This window comes from Eupeodes corollae, chromosome 1 (genome assembly GCF_945859685.1).
Source record: "Eupeodes corollae chromosome 1, idEupCoro1.1, whole genome shotgun sequence".
In the NCBI taxonomy this organism is placed as follows: domain Eukaryota; kingdom Metazoa; phylum Arthropoda; class Insecta; order Diptera; family Syrphidae; genus Eupeodes; species Eupeodes corollae.
The window spans coordinates 166,279,553-166,307,236 of record NC_079147.1 but is presented as its reverse complement, the minus strand read 5'-3'; the positions used below and the strand labels follow the sequence as shown (position 1 = coordinate 166,307,236).

The 27,684-nt window shown below is 33.5% G+C and overlaps 1 protein-coding gene across 3 annotated transcripts in view; it reads right to left on the bottom strand.

Annotated features, from left to right (window-relative positions):
• The window catches only part of LOC129953959 (neprilysin-2), a 67,607-nt gene extending 55,562 nt beyond the window's left edge, over positions 1-12,045 (bottom strand). Inside the window, exons 1-2 of one of the 3 annotated variants that reach the window (XM_056067522.1) lie at positions 11,930-12,045; positions 11,339-11,440 (exon numbers count right to left, since the gene is read on the bottom strand). In XM_056067522.1, the coding sequence (XP_055923497.1) occupies positions 11,339-11,367 (29 nt within the window). In that variant the 5' untranslated portion in view covers positions 11,368-11,440; positions 11,930-12,045. Of the gene's footprint in view, positions 1-11,338 lie in introns of all 3 variants that reach the window. The other 2 variants (XM_056067523.1, XM_056067524.1) reach the window with 2 other exon arrangements.
• Between the last annotated feature and the right edge of the window lie 15,639 nt (positions 12,046-27,684).

Below are 27,684 nucleotides of genomic sequence, written 5' to 3'. Positions count from 1 at the left end.
GATAGTTGTGAAAAAAAATTAATAAAATGATATACATATATGAAGTCTCTGTAGATACTATGAAACAATCTTAAAAATCTATAGCCGAAAATTGAATTTGATTGAAGAATTGTTTCATTATCTTACGAGTAGATGCCAAAAAAACTGGATACAAATTTGCATTTAGTTGGACTTGTCATTGTCAGTAGACGTTTAAGTTTTCAGTCTGTTTAGTTTGCATGATTTCGGATTAATAACACAAAAACAACACTGGAAATTAACCGGATGAAATCTATTTAAACTCTTTGTGTATTGATTTGAGATAAGGTTGGTCAGGTTCAGACGACATAATGGCTGAAACACATACACGCTTCAGCTTCGGCTTCGCCTGACGTTTACGATTTCAACCATAGGAATCCAATGCATGCTACCACAATGGAGCTTCGACCTCACGTTCCGTTTGACAATCGTAAGGAAAAGAACGTAATGTAACGTAATGTGACTCCAAACGGAAGCTCAATTATCTGAACATTTGCTTTGTCTGACAGCTTAACAGTTGTAAAAAATGTCAACAAACAAAATATTTGCTCTTTGGAGGGATGAAATAATAGAAATGTCATCCAAAGCAACCTCAAAGCAGGCCTATCGTAACGCAGACGAAGCCAAAGCTGAAGCGTGTTTGTGATTCAGCCATAAGGGACTCGAAAGCTAGGCAAGTTTCTAGTATCTGATTGGCCAGCAGGCAACAAATTACCTTAAAATTAAGCAACTTCAATGGAAAGTTGCCTGGAAAGTAAGTCAAAAAAACTATTAAGTCAAGTCTACTTCTATCAAAATGACAGTTGATCATGTTTTTCCATTAAACAGAAATCTGACCTTTATTACTCTTTGATTGATTTATTTTCTGCACAATTTCTTTTGATGCTTTCTGTAAAAGGGTTCCTTGTCAATTTGGAAAAGAATTAAGTAATATTTCCTCACAATACAAAATACAAATTGTCAGCTTGCTTGGGGAGTGTTTTGTAGTCAATAATGTTTTTGGTAGTTTTTTTTTTATTATGATCTTAAAGAAGAGTTTTGTGAAGTAAAGTTTGAATTTGAAATTCATGACACTTGAAAAACTATCTAAAAATGAACGTTCAAAAAATAATGGAGTTGACTGTGAATGAAGTCCCTTATGTTGTCTGAACCTGCTCGTTGATTCTTTTCCCTCTTAACCTCAAGATGGTTGCAAGTCTGAGTTACGAGCTCGGTTTTAATGGGTCAACATTTTAAACAACCTATTGTTTAGTTTTTTACAATTTACTACTTATCAATTTCCTAAATATTTACCAATTCTATTGGAAATTTTAAACCTCTCTTTTAGTAATTGCCTTTTATAAAACAACAAGCATCTAAACATATCTAAAAAGAGTCAGTTTGTTAAAACAGCAAATCAAATGCACTTAAACGGACCTCTTATAAAAATAATTGTACAGATGTCATATGCATTTAGTAAATTGTAAAATTGTAAAAGTTAAAGTAATCATGAGAAGAAAGATGATAAAATCGTTTGAAATTTGGTAAATCATCTTTTCAGCGTATTAAATTGATAAAAATGGTTTTAATATTTTACTAAATCTTTTTAAATTTTGCGCCAATTTTCGTATTTATTTATTTTTATTTGAAGTGTCATTCTGCTGTTATCTGTTATCTTAGCGCAGTGTCAATTTATGATGCTCCAATGTTTATACCATAGTATGCACTTAACTGGGTGAAAATATATTGACCCTAATTCACATCGAATATTCGTTTACGAAAGTAAATAATGTCGTTAATTATTTTATCTCAGAATTTAAAAAAAAGTACCTAAATCCATCCTTTGAAACCAGTTTTATTTTTATACTTTGACAGGGCATAATTAAAATATCTTTGACCTTGTAAAAAAAAAAAACAAAACTTGTATCTTTACGTACCTATGCAAATTCGCAAACGATGATTTTGGTGTTATTGTGGTTTGTGAATATTCATTAGGCACATCCGAAATTATATACATTTATCTTATTAACACATAACACCTTTTTTCAAATTATTGAATCTGTTGAGGATGTTATGTTATGTAAATCATCAGTTGCTATCTTTCTTTTTTTCTTTTTTCTTTTGATTTCAAGAAAAGGCCCGAGTTTTTAAGTGAAATGGTTTGGGACCTTGGCCAAGATCATATAAAAATATAAGTGGTATGGAAAAATAGTTTAGCTTTAATTCTTAAATCAACACGATCCGATCTTCCTACCTAGGGTTATAGTCCTTTTTAGACGAGATTATTAATTTTGGGCGAAAGAGCAAATACATTTTTTTTTAAACATTTAATAATCTTATATTTGATCATTGCTTGTTAATTAACTTTAACAACAAATACCAATATATATAAACAGCTGTAATTGACCTCTTAATGTTAATTTTGTTGTTCAGAAATTAAAATACTGCTGATAACATAAGAGATCTAATAATAAAACCAAACAATGAATATTACGTTGTTATAATTTTGTAGACGTACTACTATAACAGTGATAAGAAAGATAATCTGATTAGAGAAAGGAAAACATTTAAAAGAAAAGCCCCTTGATGACAGATTTAAAAACCCATATAAAATTAGCAACACTCGCGAATTGATTTAACAAAAAAAGAACAAACAAGTCTAACAACCTGTTTAATAACTTGTACCCCTTTTTTGTGTTTGACACACGTTTCTTTTGTTTAGATTAAAAGCATCATACCATACGAACTTTTATGTCAAACTTTATTTTACTAAAAACAGAGAGTCATTAGCGCAAAATTTTAAAAAATTTAATAAAATGCTAAAGCTATTTTTAGCAATGTATTAAGGTGAAAAAATGATTTACCTTCTTTAAAACGATTATAAGCTATTTGCTAAAGTTAAAATCACGGAATGGATAATTTAGCTTTTATCAGAGCAGTGGTTGTAATAATCCCTTCAACAGTTGGGAATTCAAATTAATGGGTCCGTTTGTGAGTATTTGTTTTTTGTTTATTTCCACGAACTGTCACTTTTTAGACATGTTTGGATACTCTTTTCTTAATAGATGTTAATTAGCAATTTACTAGTTAGCAAAACGAAAAGAAAGGTTTAATATTTTGGACTCCTTTGGTAAATTGCCGATTGTTAAACCATTAACAATAGGTTGTTTAAAATTTTGCGCCATTAGGAATTTCCTTAACCTTAATTAAACTGAGTACACCTTAGTTATATTATTGTTTGTGTTGAGTCAGAGTTATTTGTACTATAACCTCATTTTCTAAGTGAATAAAGGAAACAATTAAACGAACAATCTGATCAATATAATTTATTTGCATTTTTCTTTGAAATAATCATGATTGGTTTAAATTTAACCATTTAAATGTATGTGACAAAAAGACAGTAAAGCAATTATAAAATTAATAACAAAAGAACGGCGAATAAGTACAAATATATTTGTAATTAGAGATCAGAATAGAAATATATTACTCTAAATATAAAAATGCATTAGCGTAGAATTAGTCCCTTTTATTCTTTTTTGTAGAAAAAAACTGTATTTTTATATTTGGAATACCCATCTATACTAAATGTTTTGTTTTCCTGTACATAAACCTGCCTTTTTTATTAAGAGTTTTGTTCAATGTTAACAAAAACGCTTTAAATGGTATCTGAAATTTAGTTCTCAATTCAAAAATTACTTGGCGCGTGTGTCTGAAGTTTAATGATTTTATGTAAAGGGTGGCGAGTGGTTTTTAATTGGCATTTTTTAGTTTTGTTTTTGACAGCTGTCATTTGATTTATGATCAGTTTGGTTTTGTCATTTTATAACGAATAGACTAACTTCTTAACAACGTTTGCAGTTGTCACTTGCCTACGCAGATAAGCCTGAGAATTTTGAGGTCTTGAAAAAACCGTTGTTGCTGACATACTACCACAATTGCTGCAAGAAAGTGGTAGAAGTCGTTTTTAAAACGTAATAGAAATCTCTTATAAAATACAAAATTCAAGCCCATTACATTAAAGCGAAGTCCTTGATTCTAAAATTAATTTTGTTTTAAAATTATTACCTACTCGACCTATCATTTATTTATCAAGTTCTCAAGTGTAAGAACTCTGATTAAGATCTCAGTTTGAGATAGGACTTCGTTTAATTAGATCCTCAATTAAATTGAAGTTGTTAAGAAAAAAATTTGAATGATTATATCTTATATGTAGGAATCAACTTTCCAAAGGAAGTTTGAAAAGTAAGAACCATAAAAATAATAAGTTTCTAAACCTTTAACCAAATTTTGACATTAAAGATAACTAAAAATGAAAGTCTGTAGACTCGTCCTAGTGACTTATAACTCTCGACCATATCTTTGTGCGAGTCATTTCAGGGATGGAGGGCACCAACATATTTGTATGACAAATCAGAAAGCCTAATTCGGGAAAGCACTTTTTATGTCTGTTCCTCGCAAGAGGCAGTACCCATGTAAAAAAAAATGTTTTTGGCACATGCATTGGACCCAAGACCTCTGACCGCTGGTACTTCAAATGTACATACGTATACATTTTTTTTTAAAACCCAGTCTGCACAAACGAACATACTTTGTCGAGAAATAAAACGGTCTACGAGGGTAGTCCCAGAAGAACCTGACGTAGGCGGTTGTAGCTTGAATTACTGACTTTGTTAGACAGTACCAACTTTATAAAGTAAAGTTCGGCGGCACTTCGTTTTTAAGTAGGTACATATTTATTTAGCAGCCAAAAATAGTAAATGCTCCTAGTGAGTTTGTAAACATGGACGAATTTGGTCAGCGTGGGAATACTTTCATTGAAAGGCCTCAGTCTAACCAATATCAAAGCGGAGCCGTATTCTACTCTGGGGCAGTCTGCTCCTTCGTTTACAATAGAAAAATATTGGGTGACAGAGGTCGTACGAGCTGCCAAGACAAACATCGTAGTGGTCGACCAAATGAGTTGACCACGCCAGAAATCGGGAAGAAAATCCCCAAAATGGTATTGGATGACCGTTCGTCGACTGAAAGTGCTCGAGTTAGCAGACATGGTAGGTATTTCAAAATGTGCGGTACAAGGTATATTGACTGAAATTTGGACATGAAAATTTCAAACCTGATACAAAGGCTCAATCAAAACAATGGACTGAAAGGGGACAGTTTCATCAGCAGGCAAGGCCATGGTGTCAGTTTTTAGTAGGGATTAGCGTGGGATAATTTTCATTGATTATCTTCAGAAAAGAAATACCATCAACGCAACGGCGAGTGACAAAAGCAAAAAAAACGACCGCATTTGGCGAAAAACAAAGTTTTGTTTCATCAAGGCAATGCACCAGTTCACCCATCCGTTTTGGCAATGACCAAAATCAATGAGTTAAATTTCGAATTGCTTTCTGGTGCCCCCTTTTCGTCATATTTAGCCCCCTCGGATTATTTTCTGTTTCCTAACTTAAGAAAATGGATAGGTTTAAAAGATTTGCCAACAATGAAGAGGTGGAGTCTGCGGTTGATGGCTTTTTTGAGGAGCTCGATGGTCCTCACTATAACCAGGGTATCGAACAAGGTACAAACGTTGCTGGGAAAAATGTATCAAGCTAAAATAAATAAATATATTTTCCCCAAATTTGTTGTGTTATCCTTGTAAGGTGGGATACTTTTGGGTCTACTCTCGTCTATGTTCATGGAAACCGTGAAATAAAAATTGCTTTCATCGGTTAACCTAATGCACATTATGGCTGAAACACAAATACGCTTTAGCTTCGGCTTCGTCTGCGTTACGTTGAGCCTGCTTCGAGGTTGCTTTGAATGACACTTTCAATATGACATTTCTAAAATAGCACTTCTGTCATTAGCAGCTTTTATTTTTTCTCAAAATAAAAATAAATATGAGTTTTGAAATTGAAAAAAATACATTTATCGCGAAAGTAGCTTACACAGCCTATAATAACCAATGGGAATTCCTCCAAAAGCAAATGTAATTTTTAGTTGACTTGTTTACAGCTGTCAGACAAAGCAAATGTTCAATAAATTTGAACTAGAGCTTCCGTTTAGATGAAGTCACATTAGGTAACATTACGTTATTTCCTTACGATTGTCAAATGAACGTGAGGTGATCGAAGCTTTATTGTGATAGTATGCATTGAATTCCTATGGCTGAACTCTTAAACGTCAGGCGAAGCCGAAGGTGAAGCGTGTTTGTGTTTCAAACATTATGGTCTTGAAATAGTTTTAAATATAATGTTTATTTGACTATACTTCTTATTTTAACGAATTACAAGGTCTAATGGACATTACAAAACTATGGATGGACCAACTGACTTTATCTTTATTCGTAAATTATGAACAAGAAGTCCATAGACGTAACCAAAAAGAAATGCAGTCCGTCGACCTAACGTCATTTTAAGCAGACTTAAGGTCCATTCACATTGTGTCCTCCCAGCTCTCCGTCAAAGATCTAGGAAATATAAAATATGATACCTTAACCTTACAAAACAACAAAATAATACACAATATTGAAATAAAAGAAATGTATGAAAATGTACACATTTTGGTGTTTCTAAGTATGTATTCCAAAAATCTACAACAAGATTTTTGTTTAGACAAAAGTTTATTTAATTTTCAAGATGGATGAAAACGACAAAAATACGAACAGGAAATTTAATTTTCCATTTTGTTTCCATCTTTTTTAATATAAAGATGATGACTGAATCTGAATGATGAATTCAAATACATAATAATAAAAAAAAAAACTAAGGCTTCCTTCCATTGCTATGTTTATATCTTCACTAGTGTTTCGTCTAATCCATAATAAACTCGAACTTATATATGAGTATGACAGTTGAACGAGCAGTGAGCAGTGATTGCGTTGCGGGAATCTTGAAAATTAATTTTAATTACTTGCGGACTTCTAAAATTAGTTGCTGCCTTATTAAAAACACTAATCATCAACAGCAACAAACAAAAATAATAACAATAAAATATTCATTGCACTTATTGCAAACATGTGGCCTAGAAATTGTTAAAAAATATTAACTTCGAATCACGTTCAAAAATTGTGGAAGTTCCATTCAAGTTGAGATTTAAATATATTCTTCCGTATATATTCAGCTTGAATAATATCTTAACAACAATATCCTTGAGTGTTTTTTGACACAATGCCAATATTGGTCAAGTGGCTGGTGGCGCCGGCGAATAAAGAAGACCGATGTAAACACCGTGAGGTGGTGAGTCGTGAGTGAATAGGTTTCTTGTCTTTGTTTTGTCTACTTAAACAATTTATTTAATTGCAGGTAGGCACTTTTGGGCTTTGTATCATATGTCAAAGACTCTTTATCATTTTTTTGTGGAATGTCACAGTTGGCTTGAGAACACGAACCTTACCTACATTCATGCTACATGCATCATTTTGTCCAGATAATGCAAGCATTTATTATAATTCAAAGAACTGTCTCATGCATTATCTCTATATACGTTATACTATAGGCATTATGTCGAATATGACGTTAAAGGGTTTGTTTTGTCTCGATGATGAAGGTACACCGAAATGAAAGTGAAATCGTTTGGCAGGAGGAAGAAATGTGTATAGGGAAGGTTTTAAAGTAAGCACTTACAAATGCATGTATGTATAAATATACTTAACCTCAATTCTTCAAGTTTAAAATATGTAATCCCTCACTTCAAGGATGATTTTATGCACATACATAGATACACTTTTTTCTTATAAAAACTTCGTTAGTATTTTGAGCCTGACAAGTTTAAACGTATTCTGTGAACTGGCTCAACAGATCCAAAGTGGCTACGCACAAACATTTTTTTGGAGGGTATTGATAGAATAAACTAAGATTACATTAAACATTTCAATCCGAGGAAATTCCTAGGATGGATTCTATAACTTTTGAGCGTCTTTTACCTAAATCGCTTCACCTTATTTATTCACGAAACAAAATGAAAATACAAAACTTTGGATACGCCAGATCTGTCAACAGCTTGACAGTAAGAAGAAATATGTACATACATCAATGGGCAGGTCCAGACGACATAAGGGACTTGAAATTAACCCTAGTCTCTAGTATATCTGATTGTCAAGCTGCCAGAAATTGCATTCCAATTAAGGCAACTTTATTGGAAAGTTGACTGCGAAGTTATTCAAGAAAAATATCAGTAACTATCAAGCCAAGGCGACTTATGTCAAAATGACAGTTGATCATATTTTTTCATACAACTAAAAGCTAAATTTTATTATTCTATCATTCATTTATTTTCTACACAATTCTATTCTATGTTTAAATTATAGGTGAGGTGAGGAGCGTTTTGTAAACAAATATGTTTTTGGTAGTTTTTGCACGATCAACTAAAGGTAGAGATTAATGAAGTAAGGTTCCGGGTTTGAAGTTTATGATACTTGAAAAACTAACTAGTTACCTTGATCACTGAAAATGGTGACTGAAAATGAACTCCCATGTTGTCTGAATCTGTCCAATGTTAATTAATTGTCAGATCAAAGTTCACTGTCAGATAATTGACAATCACATTTATAACAATTCTAAAAAACTTCGCTTAACTGAAAATCACGCAAAAAAAATATGGTAACCCTTAAACAGAATGGCCGCTGTTGTATTTTAAATTCACCTCATCGAAACGGATACCAAAAACCAAAATTTGGGCCTCTTCTACCAAAAATTTGAATCGCATGTTAGACTTTTTTATATTTTATACTCGTTCAAAGTTCAGAGTTAAAAGAATGGGCAGGTTCAGCCGACATAAGGCACTTGAAAGTAAGGCAAGTTTCTTGCATCTGATTGGCCAAGTGCCAAAATATTACCTTATATTTAAGGCAACTTTATTGGAAAGTTGACTGGAAAGTTAGTCAAGAAAAATCTCCCTCTATCAAGTCAAGTCAACTTATATCAAAATGACAGTTGATCATGTTTTTTTATTCAACTAAAAGCTGAACTTTATTATTCATTTATTTATTAATTTTCTGCACAACTTCATATAATGCTTTCTGTAAAAAGTTCCTTGTGAATTTGGAGAAAAAATAAGTAATATTTCTTTACAATACAAAATACAAAACATAATGGGCTTGTAGCTTGTCTGAAGAGTGTTTTGAAGACAATAACGATGTTGGTAGTTTTTGTACTATGAACTTGAAGTAGAGGTTTGTGAAGTAAAGTTCTGAATTTGATATTGATGACAATTAAAAAAACTAACTAGTTGCTTTGGCAAAATATACGTTCAAAAAATGAAGTTTACTGCAAATGAAGTCCCTTATGTTGCCTGGACCTGCCCAATGTGTCGTTTTCTGTGCTTAAAAGGTAAAAGCACTTAAGTGTACAATTATAGTATTTTATAAAGTGGAATGTTTGTTTCTAAAAAAAATTAAAGAAGGATATGAAGATACAGTTTTTAGTAATTTTTCATTTATTATATACAATTATTTTACACGAAGGGGACTAATCTTATAATTCTGCAATTATAATAATTTGAACTTTAAGCGTGTTTCGTGTTTTTAACCCTTGGTTTAAATCCCTGCTTGTGCAATATTATTTTACGGATATTAACTCTTGCGAAGATTTGACAAATTCTTGAAGAGTAATTGTCGTCATGGAATGTGCTTTCTCAAACTAGCCGTTTAGATTCGGCATAAGACTATAGGTCCCCTCGATCCCTAGATCTCTACGGATTGTACTGAAATCTAGTTAACTTGCATAGGAAGTTATTGTTATCGGTCCGATTTGTCAAATTGAAAATTTTCAAATTTCTCGACGTTTAAAGGTCCCTAGAATCTGAATCAAAGATTTTTAGAGTCATGTCCGTGTGCTCTTGCGTCTGTACGTTCGTGAAGCGTTTTTCTTGGCCCATATTTAAAAAACCAGCAGAGATTTCAACTTCAAATAAATTGTGTTACTAATAATAAAGCAGAAATATTCCGAAAGGACGTTAACAAAAATTGAGTGGGTGTTTTTTTTTACTACAGCAGATTTTTTAACTCGAATATTTCTCAAACAACAATTAATATTAATTTATAAAAACACATTCAAAACATTTCAAACTTGGTTAAAATTGTTTTTCGACTTAAATAATTTTTAGAAAATTAAGGATAATGGTTTTAAACTAATTTTATCTTATAGAAAATATTGTCTTCTACATTCAGTCTTTTTTTTTATCAAAATCTCACGGTAATTGTTTTCATTCAATATATCCGATATCCGATTCTCGATATTTCGTGAAAAAATGGAGGTATTGACTTCAAAATGTTGCATTCTGTACCTAATTTTGTAGTTAAAGTAAGTTTTTATTCTTAGAAAAACCTGATCTTTATTTTTGTATGTGATAAATTTTACTAAAATTAGTAAAAATTGGGTTTCGACTAAAAATCTCAATAACAAAAATTTATTTTCAAATAAAACCATTTCATCATATGCAAAATCAATTTGGTAATTTTAAGTTAATTTTAGACTAGGTACAAAAAAACAGAAAAACCAACAAAAAATGAATTTAAGTTCTAAGCCAGACAAATCGACAGATAGGATGGGAAGTTAAAAATGTGGGTCGCACCCCAGCCTTTTTTTTATATCGCCTTTTATGAGAGCTTAATTAATCTACTAATATATTACCTCATACTATCTGCACCCAGGTATGGTTCAGAGTTACAAGTCACTAGGTCCTAGTTCTTCGAGAGATGTTGCCCCACCAAATTAATTTAATTATTGAGGTACATGTACATTGTACATACATAAATATATTGCTTCAATCTATGGAAATGCAATCGAGTTTATAAAACATATTTCTAAGTATCTTTAAATTATTGTCCAGTTTCACCAAAAAAAAAAACATAGGTTATATTTGAAATCAGAGTTATAATTAAATAATTATTTAATTTCTGGTTGTTTGATGCATTTTTTGTTACAAAACAGTGGCTGGATGTTCTGATTTATTTTTCTAAATTTGTAAGCTATTTCTTAAAACTTATTCGGTCCGTTTCAAAATAAACGATTGACTATCGCCACTTATTTTTATTTATTTCTTTAAAACATGAGACAAAATACTAACTTCATCATTTATGTATACAAACAAGTATTTCCAATCCAGTTTTTATATCATGCTTCCTTTTAATATCAAATTTCTGTTTAACTTTTGTGTTTTGTATTTTTACTCGCTCCATGCTAATTGTTTTTTTTTGTTTTTTCAATGAAATCAACATTTAAATAATCATCAGGTAGAAAGTAATTAACATTTCCAGACATTGGTACCCGAGGCTCACACTATTTCGAAATCCCCAAAATATTTTTTGCGGCTTATTTAAAACATATAAAAACAAAAATATAATTATGAACAAACTTACGTTATTACTGTCTGCATACCGCTTGTCATCTTACAACCTCTGTGATCGCTCGATATAATGTTGAATTGTTGTTACTTTTTTTTAAAAAAAAGTTTTGTTGACCTACGATTTAAACAAAACGATTACTCACAAAACAGACACAATTAATCGGGTATTTTGGTTTTTGAAAGCTGTTTTTCGGTTGAACAGTTCAAGTAAATAAAAACAAACACTGCATGGATTTCATTTGATAATCAGAAAATTATTTACAAAGAAAATGACACAACAAGAAATCACTTGAAAAACCAAACAAACAAAAATATCAAATAAACGAACAGGACCACCTGTCACAATTTTTGAAAGGAAACAGGAAATCGAAAAAATGACACCTTAGTTTCCGTGTCCGATTTATGAATTGACAGTATAAATGTACATCTAAAGAGTTTACCGAGAGCGAACGGTGTCGTCGTACAAATGAGACTTTCTTGACGAGCTTTCTAAAAACTATGCGTCCGTCCGTCTCGTCGTGCGTCGTCTTTGATTGCAAGAAGAAGTTTTCAAGAAGGTTGTTATTTCTTCTTTTAAGGTGTATAGAGTTTGCGCTAGACTTACACTAGTGTAGTTATAACGTAGCTTTGAATAAGAAGGCAGAGAGCACAAACCAATGTCGACGGTTGATACCGACGAACTGAAGTTCGAAATAACGCTGCCCAATGATTTTATATGGCCAAAGTTGAGTTTTTGTTTTGTGTTGTTTGTCAACTAGGCATGCTATGATGTGTAATGCCTGGATGGAGAAGGTTTTTTGGAAACTAAAACAAAAAAGAAATATATATTGTATCCATTACACACATGAACATACATTTTTATAATACAGAAGGTAGCGTTGACAAATAAGCGTAGAGTTATGTTATTTTGGATTTACATACAGCGACGAAGACGACGGTTATTTGCTTGCATGATTAAAAAATTGCATTTCCCATGATCATTACAAATTAGATTGTAATCAGCCAGACTAGCAGTTGAAGTGATAAATGAACAATGTACATGCAATAATACAAAATATTTTTAAAATGTTTGCTATTAATTTTGTTCTTGAATTCACAGCTTCTTAATTGATATAGGTGTGTGATGCTATCGAAACGTCATGTCATGTCGGTTTAACATTTAGCTTGAGCTTGAAGGTATGTACCTTCCTATTGACGAACAAAAATGTTGAGCCCAGTAGCACCTCATTGGTTATAGTTAAAGATGGTCGAAGGCTGTTTATTTCATATCCCACATCCGACTCTAATTTACAAGTTCAATAATAATTCCAATGGGATTTCAAAAGTATTTTCCAAAAAAAGCAGGGGTGCGACCACACCGATAACTTCCCATCCCGTCTGTCGATTCGTCTTGCTTAAAACTTTAACAAAATATCCATAACAATATTTTCCGTGAGGTAAATAATTTGAAGTCAATATCTTTCTTTGTTCTCCTAATACTTAAGCCAAACCCCATTTTTTATAATTCTTGGTTGTATTTGTTGGTTTTCCTGTTTTGTAAAAGTTGTTAGTTGAACTTTTGTAAGAAATTAACTAAAAATTACTAACAATATTTTACATATGATGAAATAGTTTGATTTCAAAATCAATTCTTGTTAACAAGATCCTTAGTCGAAAACAAATTTTTACCAATTTTAGTAGCAATTCTTTTATAAACAAATACAGATTAGGTTTTTTTAGGAACAATATCTTAAGATAACAACTAAATTTAGCACAGAATGAAATAATTTTGAAGTCAATACCTTTATTTATTCACGAGATATCGAAAATTGAATATAAATTTTTACCAATTTTGCGTACTATTTTTTGTAGATTTTATTTTTCATGAAAAAAGCGCTTTTGGATTTTTATAAAAAAATGATTGTGTATCAAAAACAATATTTGAAAAGCTATTTCAGTAGAAAAACAATTTATACCTGCTTTGAGTAATGTTAAGTATTAGGTTTTTATTTTTTTTAAAGGAAACCGTCAGTTCGATTTTTCTCAATATTTTACCAAATTTTCTTTTTTTTATAATAACCGCACACTTAAGGGCATATTATTATGCACACACACAAGGTGAGCACAAGGAAGAGGAGAGGGTTCTCCTAATAGAGAAGAAGTCGGAGCACATTGTTTTTGAAGGCATTCCACATTCGCATAGTGCGGCTGAAGAACGAATCTCTGTATTTGACTGCACGCCCTAAGTTGGATTGGATGGGTTAGGCAAGAAGAATTTTGACAGTGTGCAAGTGAACTAAGTTATGATGATATTATCACCAATCCATTTAAATGCTCTACGTTCAATACTGTCCAAGAGGCTTGAGTAAGTAGCAGGAGCACCAGCTCAGAGAGGTGGTTGGTGACAAACATACTCAGAATGACAGAATGAGATGAATAAGAGTCTGAAAACGAATATGAAAATTAAAGCGTACTATTGTATGCGAAACAATGTATAAGATTAGAAGTTGCAGAAAGGAGTCATTAATTAAAATGGGAAAAAGTGCTGGAGATAGAACATCGCCCTGGGGCACACTAGAATTTATTTTATGGTTTTCGGACTTGAACCAACGAATGAGAGATTAGTGAAAACTATAAGCACATTTTCAAATGCCAAAGCCTATCAAATACTTTTGAAATATCAAGTGCAATAATTTGTTTTCCTTTAAAACAATGCAAAGATTTGCTCAACGTTCGATGAGATAAACCATGAAATTACCAGTGAAACTATTGCGGCGAAAGCCGTTCAGACGGCCATTCAGAACTTTCGATCTTCGAGATGTATAAGAATCTCAACAAGAGCTGATAACTAATCAGCATTTCCACAACGTACATAAGTGCAATCGGTGCGTAATAAGAGGGTGAGGAAGATTCGCCTTTTTTGGAGATGGGCTGGACAAATGCTGTTTTCCATCCGCATGGAGACCTAAGGAGTATGACAGATTAAAAAGTTTACGCAACGGTTTTGCCAGTGTGTTAAGATCTCTAAGGACTCTTGCCACAGAACGAGTTCGAATTGGCGACGAATCAATTCTGTAAAATATTCAATTAAAAAACAGTTAAATGATTTTTTTTCAAAATTGTATTAGTTTGGTACCACGTCACAATATACAATATAAAATTAAATTCAAGTCAATAGTGCTATTGGTGCGTAAGATATTTTGACTTAGCCAACATTTTCATTTTGGTATAAATTGCTATGTAAAAAAAAACAAATTTCTTTAGAGTCCTTTCTGCAATATTATTTGTATAACAAAAGACGATATCTTTACTTGTTCTTGTGATATGGCTTCCCGAACAAACGTACATACATACATACATCTCTCTAAAAATCTCTTATTAAAATCTTGAAACCGTAAACTTTGAGAAATGTCAAAATTTTCAATTTGACAAATAACAATAACTTCCAATGGGAAGTTGATAAAGTATAGATGAGGGACCATTTTCCAGCAGGGTACCTTTACAAATCGAGTTTTTTATTCGTACTAACAAAATCTAAAATATAAACAATTAAAACCCCTGGGTGGGAGGCTTTACATTATTATTTTTACATATATTAATGACAAAACAATGTAATTCACAAGAGAAACAAGTTCAAGTTTTTCAAGTTAACTTAATTAAGACAAATAAACTCAATGCAAGTTCATTTACAATCTCTTAGTTTTATTTGTCTACTTAAAGATATGCCTGGCTTAATGACTGCAATTAAAAACAAAACTAACACTAATAATGGTAAGTATTCTCTTAAAGTCTTTGTAAGCAAGTCTTTTGTTCGGAGTGTACTTTCCGCTATATTTAAAGTTTGTATCAGGTCTTAATTGGGTAAATGACCGACATTAAGATATGAAATATTTATCAGCTAAACTGTCATTGGCATCCAAGTCCATTACGAATTTTACTAGTGGATTTGCATGGACACTTATTCTTTCCAATTTTTAGAAATAAGATCTATTTGCTCCTTTATTATCGGTCTAACCTGAGTTGCTTCGTATATTGCTTTGTTGTTTGAAAACATTTCTTATCCAGATTTTTAAAAATTCCATAGCAAAATCTCAGTGTTTTCCGTTCAAAAATCTCCAATTCTATTTCTACACTAGAATCTGGGTTTCTAAACATTGCACAGCAAAATCTCAACATTTTCCGTTCAAAAACCTCCAAAACCGTATGTAACAATAGGTCTAATAATCTCTTGTACATCAGAATTGTAATTTGTTTATCATTGTTTTCGAAATAGAGTTTTTAATGAACTATCCTCACCATGTTTAATAAAAAGAAATCGGTTTTGAAAATATATTCCTAGATACCTTTTGATCGATCGTAATGGAATGTTGACATTTTTTCAATTTTAGGCTTAATGATTTGCTCTCTTTCACCGCTAGAGATAATGTCATTAACTTTGGCGTTTCTTAAACAAGTGTATTGATTTGATACTCATTTGCGTGTATTGATTTTAAATCTACTTTTTTAAAGAATTTTCTACAAGCGAAAGCCTACGCTCAATTTTTTTAAGAAAAGGATTACAAAAAATAAAACAAAAAGAAAGGAAAATAGATATTGGATATTAAAACCACAGGTTTTTAAAGCGAAATTCCTAAATCCAAATGCAACACAGCGTATTTTTTTCTATAAAAATACCGTTCACACAGTTTTACATGTGTTTGATCTAGTTAAAAATACTAAATCATAGTTAAAAAACTAGGAAATTAAAATATATCTTAAATTCTAAGGATTTTTTTCAAAATGATGCTATATTTACATGAGCTACACTCAAATACTTTTATTTTTCCTCCATTAAATCCCATTTTTAAGAGTGTAATTATACATTATTTGCGATGCTTTACATTGTACCCCAACAAAATCTCTTGAAAGTGGTTTATCTAAAAGCTCCTAACGCCTGCATGTTAGATCTCGATCTCTGTAAATCTTACCATTAGCAAGTACCAGTAGTACAGTTTAATATTTCAAAATACAGTCAAACTTCCATAACTCGAACTTCCTTAAGTAGAAATTCTCTATAACTCAAAATTTTATTGAAAACTTTTATTTTTAACCTTATTTTCATGAATTTTGCCCTCCATAATTCGAATTTCTGGAAGTCGAATGTCTCTAAAAATCGATTTTTTTAGATTCTGTTTGATGCCAAATAGTCTCTTTAACTCGAACTTTTTATCCTATTGGGAAAATCACATTTTATTTAACCTCTTTTTCGAAATTTACAAGGCTGCTATTATTATTTTAGACGTTTGTTCAGTAGATACATTCCAAATTCTATTCAGAGTATGTATGTTTTTCATTTGAACTTCGGTTTCCAACGGGTTACTAGTTTTTATGTGCAAAAGTTCCTAGTTCTGTTTATGTTTTTTAGTTGAAAAAGCAGCAATTTACTAACTTTTGTCTCATTTCTTTAAATCGAAGTTACTATAACTCGATTTTTTTCCTTTCATTTTGAGAGTTCGACTTATGGAAGTTCCTCTGCGGTTCCCGTGAGTACTTGAGCAATATACCAAGCACATACTTACATACTTTGCCATAATTGTGAACTTTTAAAGACTTGTGTTTTTTTTCTTTAATTTTGACATAAATAAATTTAAAGCAAATGTGGTTATAGACACTGATTACAATAAAGAACTAGTGTAGTATTTAGAAAAACAATTTAAGTAGACTTTAGTCCTTACATACTAGACATAGTTGGAACTTAGGGAAAAAGACTTGATAATTTCTAGTACTCGATATTTTCCCCGATCGCATCATCGCATATAAAAATTATTGTAAAACTTTAAATATCAAGGTTATCGGGACTTCACGACTTTAAATTTATTTTTCAAACGTTCCCTTTTTTCTCTAATTAATGAAAACTGTCATTGTTAAGTTTCACGACGGTGCAGATGCAATAAGTTTGTTTTTACCCCTTTTGATCTAGCCATAATTTATAAAGCCTACATTTGTACGAAATTTGAGTACAATTCCCATATTGGAGGAGGTTCTTCAATAACCCACTTAAGTCTCTAGAACAGAATTTAAAAAAAAAAGAGGCTGGGATACGACCCTCACTGATAACTTCCCATCCCGTCTGTCGATTTGTCTTGCTTAAAAGTTTGTCTATATGTATTTTTACCAAATTTGCCCACTATTTTTTGTAGATTTTATTTTTATGAAAAAAACGGACTGTTGGATTTATATATAAAAAATTCTGAATATTGAAAACAATATTTTCTCTGAAATAAAAAAAGTTTGAAGCCAATATTTAAAATTGTTGAAGAGATATTTGAGTCGAAAATCAATTTTTACCAACTTTTATACATTTTTTTCAGGTTTTTATTTTTTGTAAAAAAACTGTTAATTCGATTTTTCACAAAATTTGTCCTAATGTTGAAAACAATAATTCTTATAAGAAAAAATTAGTTAGAACCTATTATCTCAAAGTTCTTAAAAGATATTTGAGTCGAAAATCATTTTTTACGAACTTTTGTTAATTTTTTTTTTCGGTTTTTAATTTTTTTGTACAAAAACTGTCAAATCGATTTTTTTCAAACTTTAACTGAATGTTGACAACAAGATGTTTTGAAAGATAAAAGTAAATTAAAGCCAATATCTCAAAGTTTTAAAAAGATATTTGAGTCGAAAATTAATTTTTACCAACTTTTAAAAATTTTTTTTAGGTTTTTTATTTTTTGTAAAAAAAAACTGTCAATTAGATTTTTCTCAAAATTTTATCAGATGTCAAAAACATTATTCTTCGTTGCACAAAATTGTTTAAGAGATGAAATCATATTTCAGTCGTAAAATTTTGGAGGTGACAAATTTTTTTTTTTCAGTTTTATTGATTTATAAAAAAAACCGTTATATTGATTTTTTTTTCAAAAAATATACCTGTTTGGTATCACGTTACAATATATTATTTAAAATTAAATTCAAGTCTCTAGCGTTATTGGTTCGTAAAATATTTAAGGTTAACCAAAATTTTCACCTTTTTTTCAAACTGCAATGGTAAAAAAACCACCCACGCAATTTTCTTAAGAGCCCTTCCTGCATCTTTCTGCCTTATTATCTGTATAACAAAATTTATTTGAAGTCGATATCTCTTCTGGTTCTTGAGCTATGGACGACGAAAAAAACGTCACGAACGTACGGACGTACAAACGTACGTACACACGCACGCACAGACATCTTTCTTAAAATCTTTTAGTTCGACTCTAGGGACCTTGAAAAGTTGAGAAATGTCAAAATTTTCAATTTGACAAATCGGACCCATTACAGTAACTTCCTATGGGAAGTTAAAAAGAGTTCCTTAAATAGTAGGTGACCGTTGTTTATTAACTTTTAACTTTTGTATCTCTTAAAAATCGTTGTATGGTTTCATGTCAGTAATTATTTTTATAAACAATGCTCTAGCGAAATAGCCAGTTGCATCTCTCCTCCTAAGCAATTCAACCGTATTACCTGTTCTTCTAGGAATTCCCATCAGTCTACCCCTGAGCCCAATTTCGGACTTACTGTAAGGAAGAGAGATTCTTTTTTAGTCGAACTACACGAATGTGGAATTCTTTGACAGAATAAAAACATATATATATAAGTTTACGGGCTTTCAACCCTATCTCTTGAACTATTGCTAAGTTGAATTTGTGTTGTGGATACTAGGTTGTGTGTTTTCGTATATTCAACAGCTATCGGTATTGTAAGGTCTGCGTTGGAATCAGTTTGATTAACTAAAACCTGACTAGCATACGAATCGTGATGAAGTTTTCGCGGGATACCTTGGGATAGATTTAATTTTTGTATTTCGTATTTTCTTTTCATAATAAAGTGTCGATCAGGCGGCGACGAAGAGGTATAATGATTATTGTATAGACTCCATTCGAATAACCATTATACGTATGCATGTACTACCTTAACTACTATGTGTGTGATGTGCTATAGAAATCACTTTTGATATACTCGTACGTAGTGAAAACATCAGCTGGGTCACGAAAGTCTTCATCTTGTGGTGGAAAATGCACTACCACCGGTTTGGTGGGTCTGTAAAAAGGTTTTTCATTGCTATGAGATGAAATTGAATGTAACGACATCAAAGTACGTATAGCCTAGTGGTAGAAAGCAACTAAACTAGGTAATATATGACATGCAAAAGGTTCAGTGATCCCAAGCTCAATGCGTAAAGCAAGCGGCTTACAAACTGGGCGCACAAATAATAATTTACTCGTAGTCGTATTTCCCGCAGAAAAGAGCAAAGCGAGATTAAAAGGTATGGGCTTTTGGTAGGAACTAGGTACTTGGCAAGCCGAGAGAATCATGGGATCGTAAATATGCTAACGATATTACTTTTTTTTTAAGTTTTAGCATTTTACACTGACTATATCAATATCGTTTAACTTGAAAATTTTAGAGGATTCAAGATTGTAAAGAAAATGATGACAAATCATAAATAGTCAAATGTTAATCTTGAGAATATGTTTAAATTTCATTTCACCTAATGGGCTTTAATGAATTCAAAGATGCTGATGGGATATTATTGATAAGTTTGAGAAATATGTGTCATATATTAGATAAAACGCGAGTTCATGGCCATCACACGAGCATTTATTTTATTAATTTCAGATTTGAAATACGAAACTATGTAAAATTTAATAAATAGTAAGTTTGTTCTCATATTCAAGGCCATTCGCACAATAGTTAATGATGCAATGAAATTTGACAAATGGCTATAACTGAGAACAGAGTAGATCTTATTTTTTAAGTTTCTGTTGCAAGTACAAAATTTGAGTTAGAGAATGTGATCTACGGTACCTACTTTTAGATGCAATTTTTGGAAAGCCTAAGTTCTATAAATATTAAACGTTGTTTCGATATCTAAAAAGATCGATAATTGCTTACAAAATTATTACCACAGTATGAAAGACTTGCGGCCCGTCCCGGCTTCGCACGGGTAGCCATAAATATGTACAGATATTTAAGTTATAAGCATGCTAATTAAAACGACCATGAATACCTAAATTAGAAAAAAATTGTATGCTTATCTTAAAGCCTCAATGTACACTACATTGGCTGTTGTATTTGTAGGTGGCAATAAAACGTATTGATTTTTACGAAATCCTACTCGAGAAAGTGCCACATACAACAGCCCGTGGGAAAAGCACTTTTTCTTTCAGTCGATACGAACTATCGAAAACTTTGTCCCTGGGATTTATTTTTGTTAGGGCAAATGATATTTTTATAGGGAACTGTAACCTTTTTAAAGATATGGGCATTTCAGTTGGTATCATCGGCCATTGTACGAGCTGACCGGCCGGGGGACCCGTAGTAATAGTTCCTACAGTCACATTATCTCTTAATTCTTTGATCAATAGTCTTGTGCCATTGCACATATTGGGATGGCTTAGGTACATTTTTTAAAAGCATAACAGGCGTACCTATTTTTTTAACTTCCCATTGGAAGTTATTGTAATGGGTCCGATTTGTCAAATTGAAAATTTTGACATTTCTCGACGTTTCAAGGTCCCTTGCGTCAAAATAAAAGATTTTTAGAAAGATGTCTGTGGGTGCGTGTGCATGTACGTTCGTACGTTTACGACGTTTTTTTCGTCCTCCATAGCTCAAGAACCAGAAGAGATATCGATTTCAAATAAATTTTTTTATACAGATAATAAGGCAGAAAGATGCAGAAAGGGCTCTCAAGACAATTGCGTGGGTGGTTTTTTTACCATAGCAGTTTGAAAAAAAGTTGAAAATTTTGGTTAACCCATCTTACGAACCAAAAGCGCTAGAGACTTGAATTAAATTTTATATAATAAACTGTAATGTGATACCAAACAAGTATTTTTTTGGAAAAATTCCATTTAACGGTTTTTTTTATAAATCGAAAAAACTGAAAAAAAAATTTGTCACCTCCAAAATTTTAAGACTAAAATATGATTTCATCTTCAAAACAATTTTGTGCAACAAAGAATAATGTTTTTGACATCTGATAAAATTTTGAGAAAAATCAAAGTGACAGTTTTTTTTATAAAAAAATAAAAATAAAAAACAAAAACAGTACTCAAAATTGGTAAAAATTGAATATCGATTCAAATATCTTTTCAAAAACTTGAAATTTGGGCTTCAATCTTATAAAAAATATTGTTTTTAACATTCAGTAAAATTTTGAGAAAAATCGAATTGACAGTTTTTTTACAAAGAATAAAAACCTAAAAAAAAATTAACAAAAGTAAAAGGTAAATATTGATTTTCGACTCAAATATCTTTTCAAAAATTTGAAATATTGGCTTCAAACTAATTTTATCTTATAAGAAATGTTGTTTTCAACACTCGATAAACTTTTAAAAAAATCGAATTGAAAGTTTTTTTTTACAAAAAATAAAACTCTAAAAAAAAAACAATACTAAAACTTGGTAAAAATTTACTTTTGACTCAAATAGCTTTTCAAAAATTAAAAATATTGGTTTCAAACTTATTTTATTTCACAGAAAATATTGTTTTCGATATTCAGTAATTTTTATATACAAAATCCAACAATCCGTTTATAAATAAAATAAAAAATAAAATCTAAAATTGATACGAGTACATATAGACAAGATTTTAAGCAAAACAACAGACAGACGGGATGGGAAGTTATTAGTGTGGGTCGCATCCCAGCCTCTTTTTATTAGTTTTAGTGCATGAGGTAGCAAGCCAGCAGGATTGAGGAAATTTAAAAATTCCTGGGGGTATCTTCGATGTTGCACACGGTGTCAACAGATTTGTAACATTTTATCACCTGCTACTTTTTCAATAATAATTTTGTTTATCTCATTTACTGAGTCGTTTCTGGGTGACGATATCGCTCTCGAACAGAGCCAATGGAAATTTCTTACTGTAAGATTGTTGATGTTGGGATCAGTGATAGGACTTCTACCATTTAAGTGGTATTTCTACCACATTTTTGTTTCTGAAATTCTACCACCTCCAACTCAAAATAAAACACCTTTTAACATTCGCTGCTTATAAAAATAATTTTTCTGTTATATCATTGTATTGCTGTTTTGACATATTGAAAAATCGTTAAGGGAAATATGTTTTTACTTCTGTCAAAGATACAAAAAAAAACAAACATAAACTTTTAGAAGGCACTTGGTGTCAATGAACATCAAATTTTAAAAGTCAAACCCGGTGGCTTTAAAAATGGTATATAGAGCAGTGGAATAACTTCTTTGATTTTTTCATTTTAAGTTCATTTGAAGAGCCTTTTCCTAAGGCTACCAGTATTTTCAATTTTCTAAAAAATACAAAAACAAATATTTTTTTGAATTTGATCAACGACTTGAACAGGATATTTTAATCTGGGACAACACATACCCACCTTTTAGGTATTTTGGGTTACATTTTGAAGAATGTACTAGAAAATGAAATTGATGAAAATAAATTCATGGAACTAGGAAAATTATGTGCAGCTATTATGTTGAGTTATGTAAATTATGAAATAATAAAGTTAATGTATTAAAATATTTAGATCTGAGAAGAGTAATTGCTGGAACAATTCCAACAGTCATATTTTCTGGTAGACACTGCAAGCATTGAGGTGCTCGATGTTGAGTGGAGAAAACTCATAGGCGAGTTTAAAATAATAGAAAGTTTCAAGAATTTTGCAACAGTGGATTTTTTCTAAACATTTGAAAGACGTTTGGGAGATCTAATTTTCGAAAACCTGTGACTTGACACGTGGTGATGTTGTTCCACCTGGTGCTGCCCTCCTCACAGCGTCTTGCATTAGCAGCAGTTTACAAGTAGCGATTGGTATGCCAGTACTTGCCAACAGTGGTAGGATGGGCTGTACTGTACCGTTCCTGGCGAGTCCATCTGTCTTACAGTTACCTGGAATGTCTCTATGGCCCGGCACCCAGCAAAGGTGAATATTAAACTGTTGTGCCATCTCCAGATGATCGACAGTTATGGGCTGAGTTTGTAGAGACAGAATCAAGAGATTTTATAGCGGCCTGGCTATCTGAGAAAATACGGATATCAGATGTTGATATCACGTTTTCTTTAAGCCAGAACCAGACATCCTTTATCTCAAAAAGTTCGGCCTGGAACACGCTACAATGATTGGGAAGGCGGAATGAGAGACTTAATTTCAGTCGATCAGAGTACACACCTCCACCAACCCCTTCTTTTGTTTGTGACCCATCTGTATAGAAATGGATTGACTCGTCTTCCAGGAATGTCATATCCTCCCAAAAAGATCCGCGAGGTATAGAAATCTGGAAATTTCTGTCGATTTGCAGTTGGGGGATGGTGTAGTCTGTGTACTTTGGAATTTATTCTAAATACCTAAGAATTACGGAGTGGCCAATGTTGTTGTTGTTAGTCACTGTGACGAAGCTTTGAGGCGAATAGCAGAGCTTGCAGCTATTTGTTTCCTAAATATGTCAAGAGGTGTTGGGTAGAATAAGGTTTCCAGTGCCGCAGATGGGGTCGTGCGAAGCGATCCGCTTATACATACATAGGCAAGCTGAACGTTGGACTTTATTTAGCTTATCCCTGTTTATATTTTTCTTTAAAGCAGTCTATAATCGGTCTGATTACCGATGTGTATAGCCAATGCGTTATTCTGGGTTGTAAGCCCCATTTATTACCAAAAGATTTTTTGCAAGAAAAGAGAACTACAGTAGCTTTTTTTACTTTTTCCTGTACGTTGCGTTTCCATTTTAGTTTTTTATCTAAGACAAGACCCAGGTATTTAGCCTAGTCTGAGAATGTTAATTGGATTCCTTTAATGGTTGACAAATGGAATTTTGTATCTCCTCGAAAATAAGACCAAATCGGTTTTGTGTGTGTTAACACCCAGTCCACACCGTTCAGCCCAAAGTATTAGTCGAAAAATTGAGAGAAACCCGAAAAAAAAAAGTCAACGGACAAAAGTTGTTTACGTCAAAAAGAGGACATGTCCGCCATGTATCATATAAACGACACCAAATACAAGAAAAATGGGCGGTTACGATGCCTGCTTGAAAAAGATTTGAAGAAACTTAATAAGAACTAGGGCCTAGTGACTTACAACTTTTAACCATTCCTGTGTGCGAGTTCTGTTTTCAGGGATGGATGGGACCTACAACTTTTAAGCCGAATCCGAGCCGTAGATTTTAGAAAGCATAACAAGAATTACTCTTACAGGATTTGCCAATTACTCGCAAGAGCCAGTACCCGTAAAACAAAACGTTAGATGGCACAGGCAGGGATTAAACCCAAGACCTCTGGCTTGTCAGTCCTACGCACTATACGTCACGCAACGGGTGTAGTTTAAGGGCAAGAACTAAGAAAATTTTGGATACCCTTATTATGCTAATATACTCACGGTGTGAGTATTATAAAAGAGAGGGTTTAAAAGTAGTTTTTTAAAGCGGGCACATTGGTTTTGAATTCCTGAATATTGCAATTACTGGGAAATACAAAGTGCGGTAAAGCATTCTACATTCGCATAGCACGACTAAGGAAGGAACCTTTGTACTTGACACTACGACCAAGTACCAAGTTGGGTTCGAGAGTATACTGAACATTTTTGAAGGCGTGAGTATTATGATTTTGATATTGAAATAGTAGACCTGTGCATTCAAGAGGACACAAGCGTCAACAGGTTTTTCTCAAAACCAACCTCTGTCTATCAACTCCTACTCTCACCTCCCCGCGGTGAACATCGGGTGCTTAGTACCTCAACTGGAGATTGGGTTCCAACCCCAGAGGAAATTTGTTGAGGGCAGCAAACGAGAGAGGGGGAGAGAGGTGTTTCCTCGAATTCTCGAGATGGAATTAAAGGTGGCGTCTATAGTTCCAGTAAGGTTGAACCCCCAGGTTGGGGGTTGTACAAGAAGTGCGATGGGATGGACCGGGCAAACGCAAATAAAAAGACTGCGATATCTACTACGGCGACTGCTACCGAGAACAAAGACAGCGTCTATTTGGGTGTGGATTTGTTGTTGAAAGTAGGCTCAGGCAAAAAGTCTTGAGTTTCAACAGGGTGAGCGAGCGCATCACGACAATCCACATCAAGGCTGAATTCGCCAACATTAGCCTAATATGCGCGTATGCCCCAACAGAGGAGAAAGATGAAGACACCAAAGACATATTCTTCGAGCTCTTGGACAAGACATATGAGCAGTGCCCTGGCTATACCATTAAAAATTTCTTAGGAGATTTTAATGCCAAGCTAGGAAGAAAAACATCTTTGGTGGCATAATCGGGAGATACAGCCTGCACGACACTACCTCCGACAACGGATTCAGGCTGGTTGATTTCGCTGCGGGCCAGACGTTCTGGTAGCTAGTACGCTGTTCACACATCTCAATATCCACAAGGGGACATGGAAATCTCCTGATCAATCAACCGTCAACCAGATTGACCACATTGCGATCGACACTTCTTCAGTATCCAGGATATCCAAACATTCCAAGAAGCCAACATTGACTCGGACCACTACCTTGTTGTAGCCAAGGTACGGCTACGGATATGCAGATCCAAGCCAAAACAAGGAAGTATTGTGAGAAGCTTCAATGTTATAGAAGGCTACAATTGCAAGAGACTGCCATGTCCTTTTCCGATCGAGTCTCTAATAACCTCTTCAGGAGTCCTATGCTGCCCGCATGAAACATTGAAAACCAATGGCAACATTGCCTTGCAGCCATCAGAGATGCCGCCTCTGAAGTTCTAGGTTTCACACGGCCACCACAGTGAAACCCCTGGTTTGACGACGAATGCCGGCAAGCGCACGCAGCAAAACAAGAGGCATACAAAACGGCCGGCGCTGCACAAAAGGACTAGAGCTGCTCGCGAAGCTCTACGAGCAGAAGAGAAGAGAGGAACACCGGCTTCTTAGATGGAAAAAAAGAGAGCATGAGAACCGTACGATCGAGGAGATAGAGGGATGTTACAACAGGAATGAGGTTCGTAAATTTTACCAAAAGGTAAAAAAACCTCCCAAGGGTACCAGCCATGAACCGAAGCCTGTAAAGACGATCGGGGGAACATCGTAGCAGAACCGCAGTCGATGCTAAATTATATAACGGCGATGACGAACAGAATTCCGCTGTAAGGGAGATAGAACCACTCAACCTCGGCGACGCAGATCAACAATTCCGCCTACCCGACCTTGACGAAGTAAAGATAGCTATATCTAAACTTAAGTCAAACAAAGCTGCTGGAGCTGACGGCATCGCTGTCTAACTATTCAAAGCAGCAGGCGATGACTTGGTACGGAGCATGCACCAACTCATCTGCAAAATATGGTCGGAAGAAAGCATGCCCGATGAGTGGAATCTCACCATAGTGTACCCAAAACATAAGAAAGGAGATCCTCTAAATTGAGCTAACTACAGGGGCATCAGTCTCCTTAAAATTGCGTATAAGATCCTCTCTGCCATATTATGTGAACGTCTGAAGCCATTCGTCAACAACCTGATTGGTCCTTATCAATTTGGCTTCAGACTAGGAAAGTCCACTTTTGACCAAATATTCACACTACGGCAGATCTTGGAAAAAACCCAGGAGCTTCAAATCGATACCCACCATCTCTTTATAGATTTTAAAGCCGCGTATGACAGCATCTATAGGGAAGAGCTCTACCGAGAAATTTCTAGTTTTGGCATCCGTGTCAAACTTATCCGTTTGTGCAGAATGACAATGGAGAATGCACGCTGCTCTATCAAGGTAGGAAAAGATCTTACCGATTCATTTGATGTCAAAAAAGGTTTTAGACAAGGCGATGCACTGTCATGCGACTTCTTCAACATCTTTCTGGAAAGAATTGGAAGATCAAAGCGTGATGTCAGTGGAACGTTTTTGAGCATTGTGACGGAAGCGAAGAAGATGGGTTTAGTGGTCAGGTCAATGAGGGCAAGACCAAGTATATGCTGTCATCAAAAAAGGACACTGAAGAACGACGTCTTAGACAAAACGTCACCATGGACAGCTATAACTTAAGGGCTTTGTCTACCTAGGCACCGCTATTAATACAGAAAACGACACCAGCGCTGAAATCGCTGCTTCTTTGGACTTAGAAGGCAATTGAGAAGTAAAGTCCTCTCTCGAGCATCTAAAATCACCATCTATAAGACACTCATCATCCCGGTTCTCAATTATAGCGCTGAGGCCTGGACCCTGTCAAAGAAAGATGAGAGCGTTTTAGGATGCTTTGATAATTAAAGTACAACGGCTTAGATGGCTGGGTTATGTAAAGCGAACGGTCTTCGAATCCAATCCCGAGGGACGGCGCAGTAGAGGAAGACCGCGACTTAGGTGGCGCACCCAGGTGGGAGAGGACCTGAACCAACTTGGCGTGCGAAACTGGAGACAGCTAGCTAGGGTACGAGCTGGCTGGAG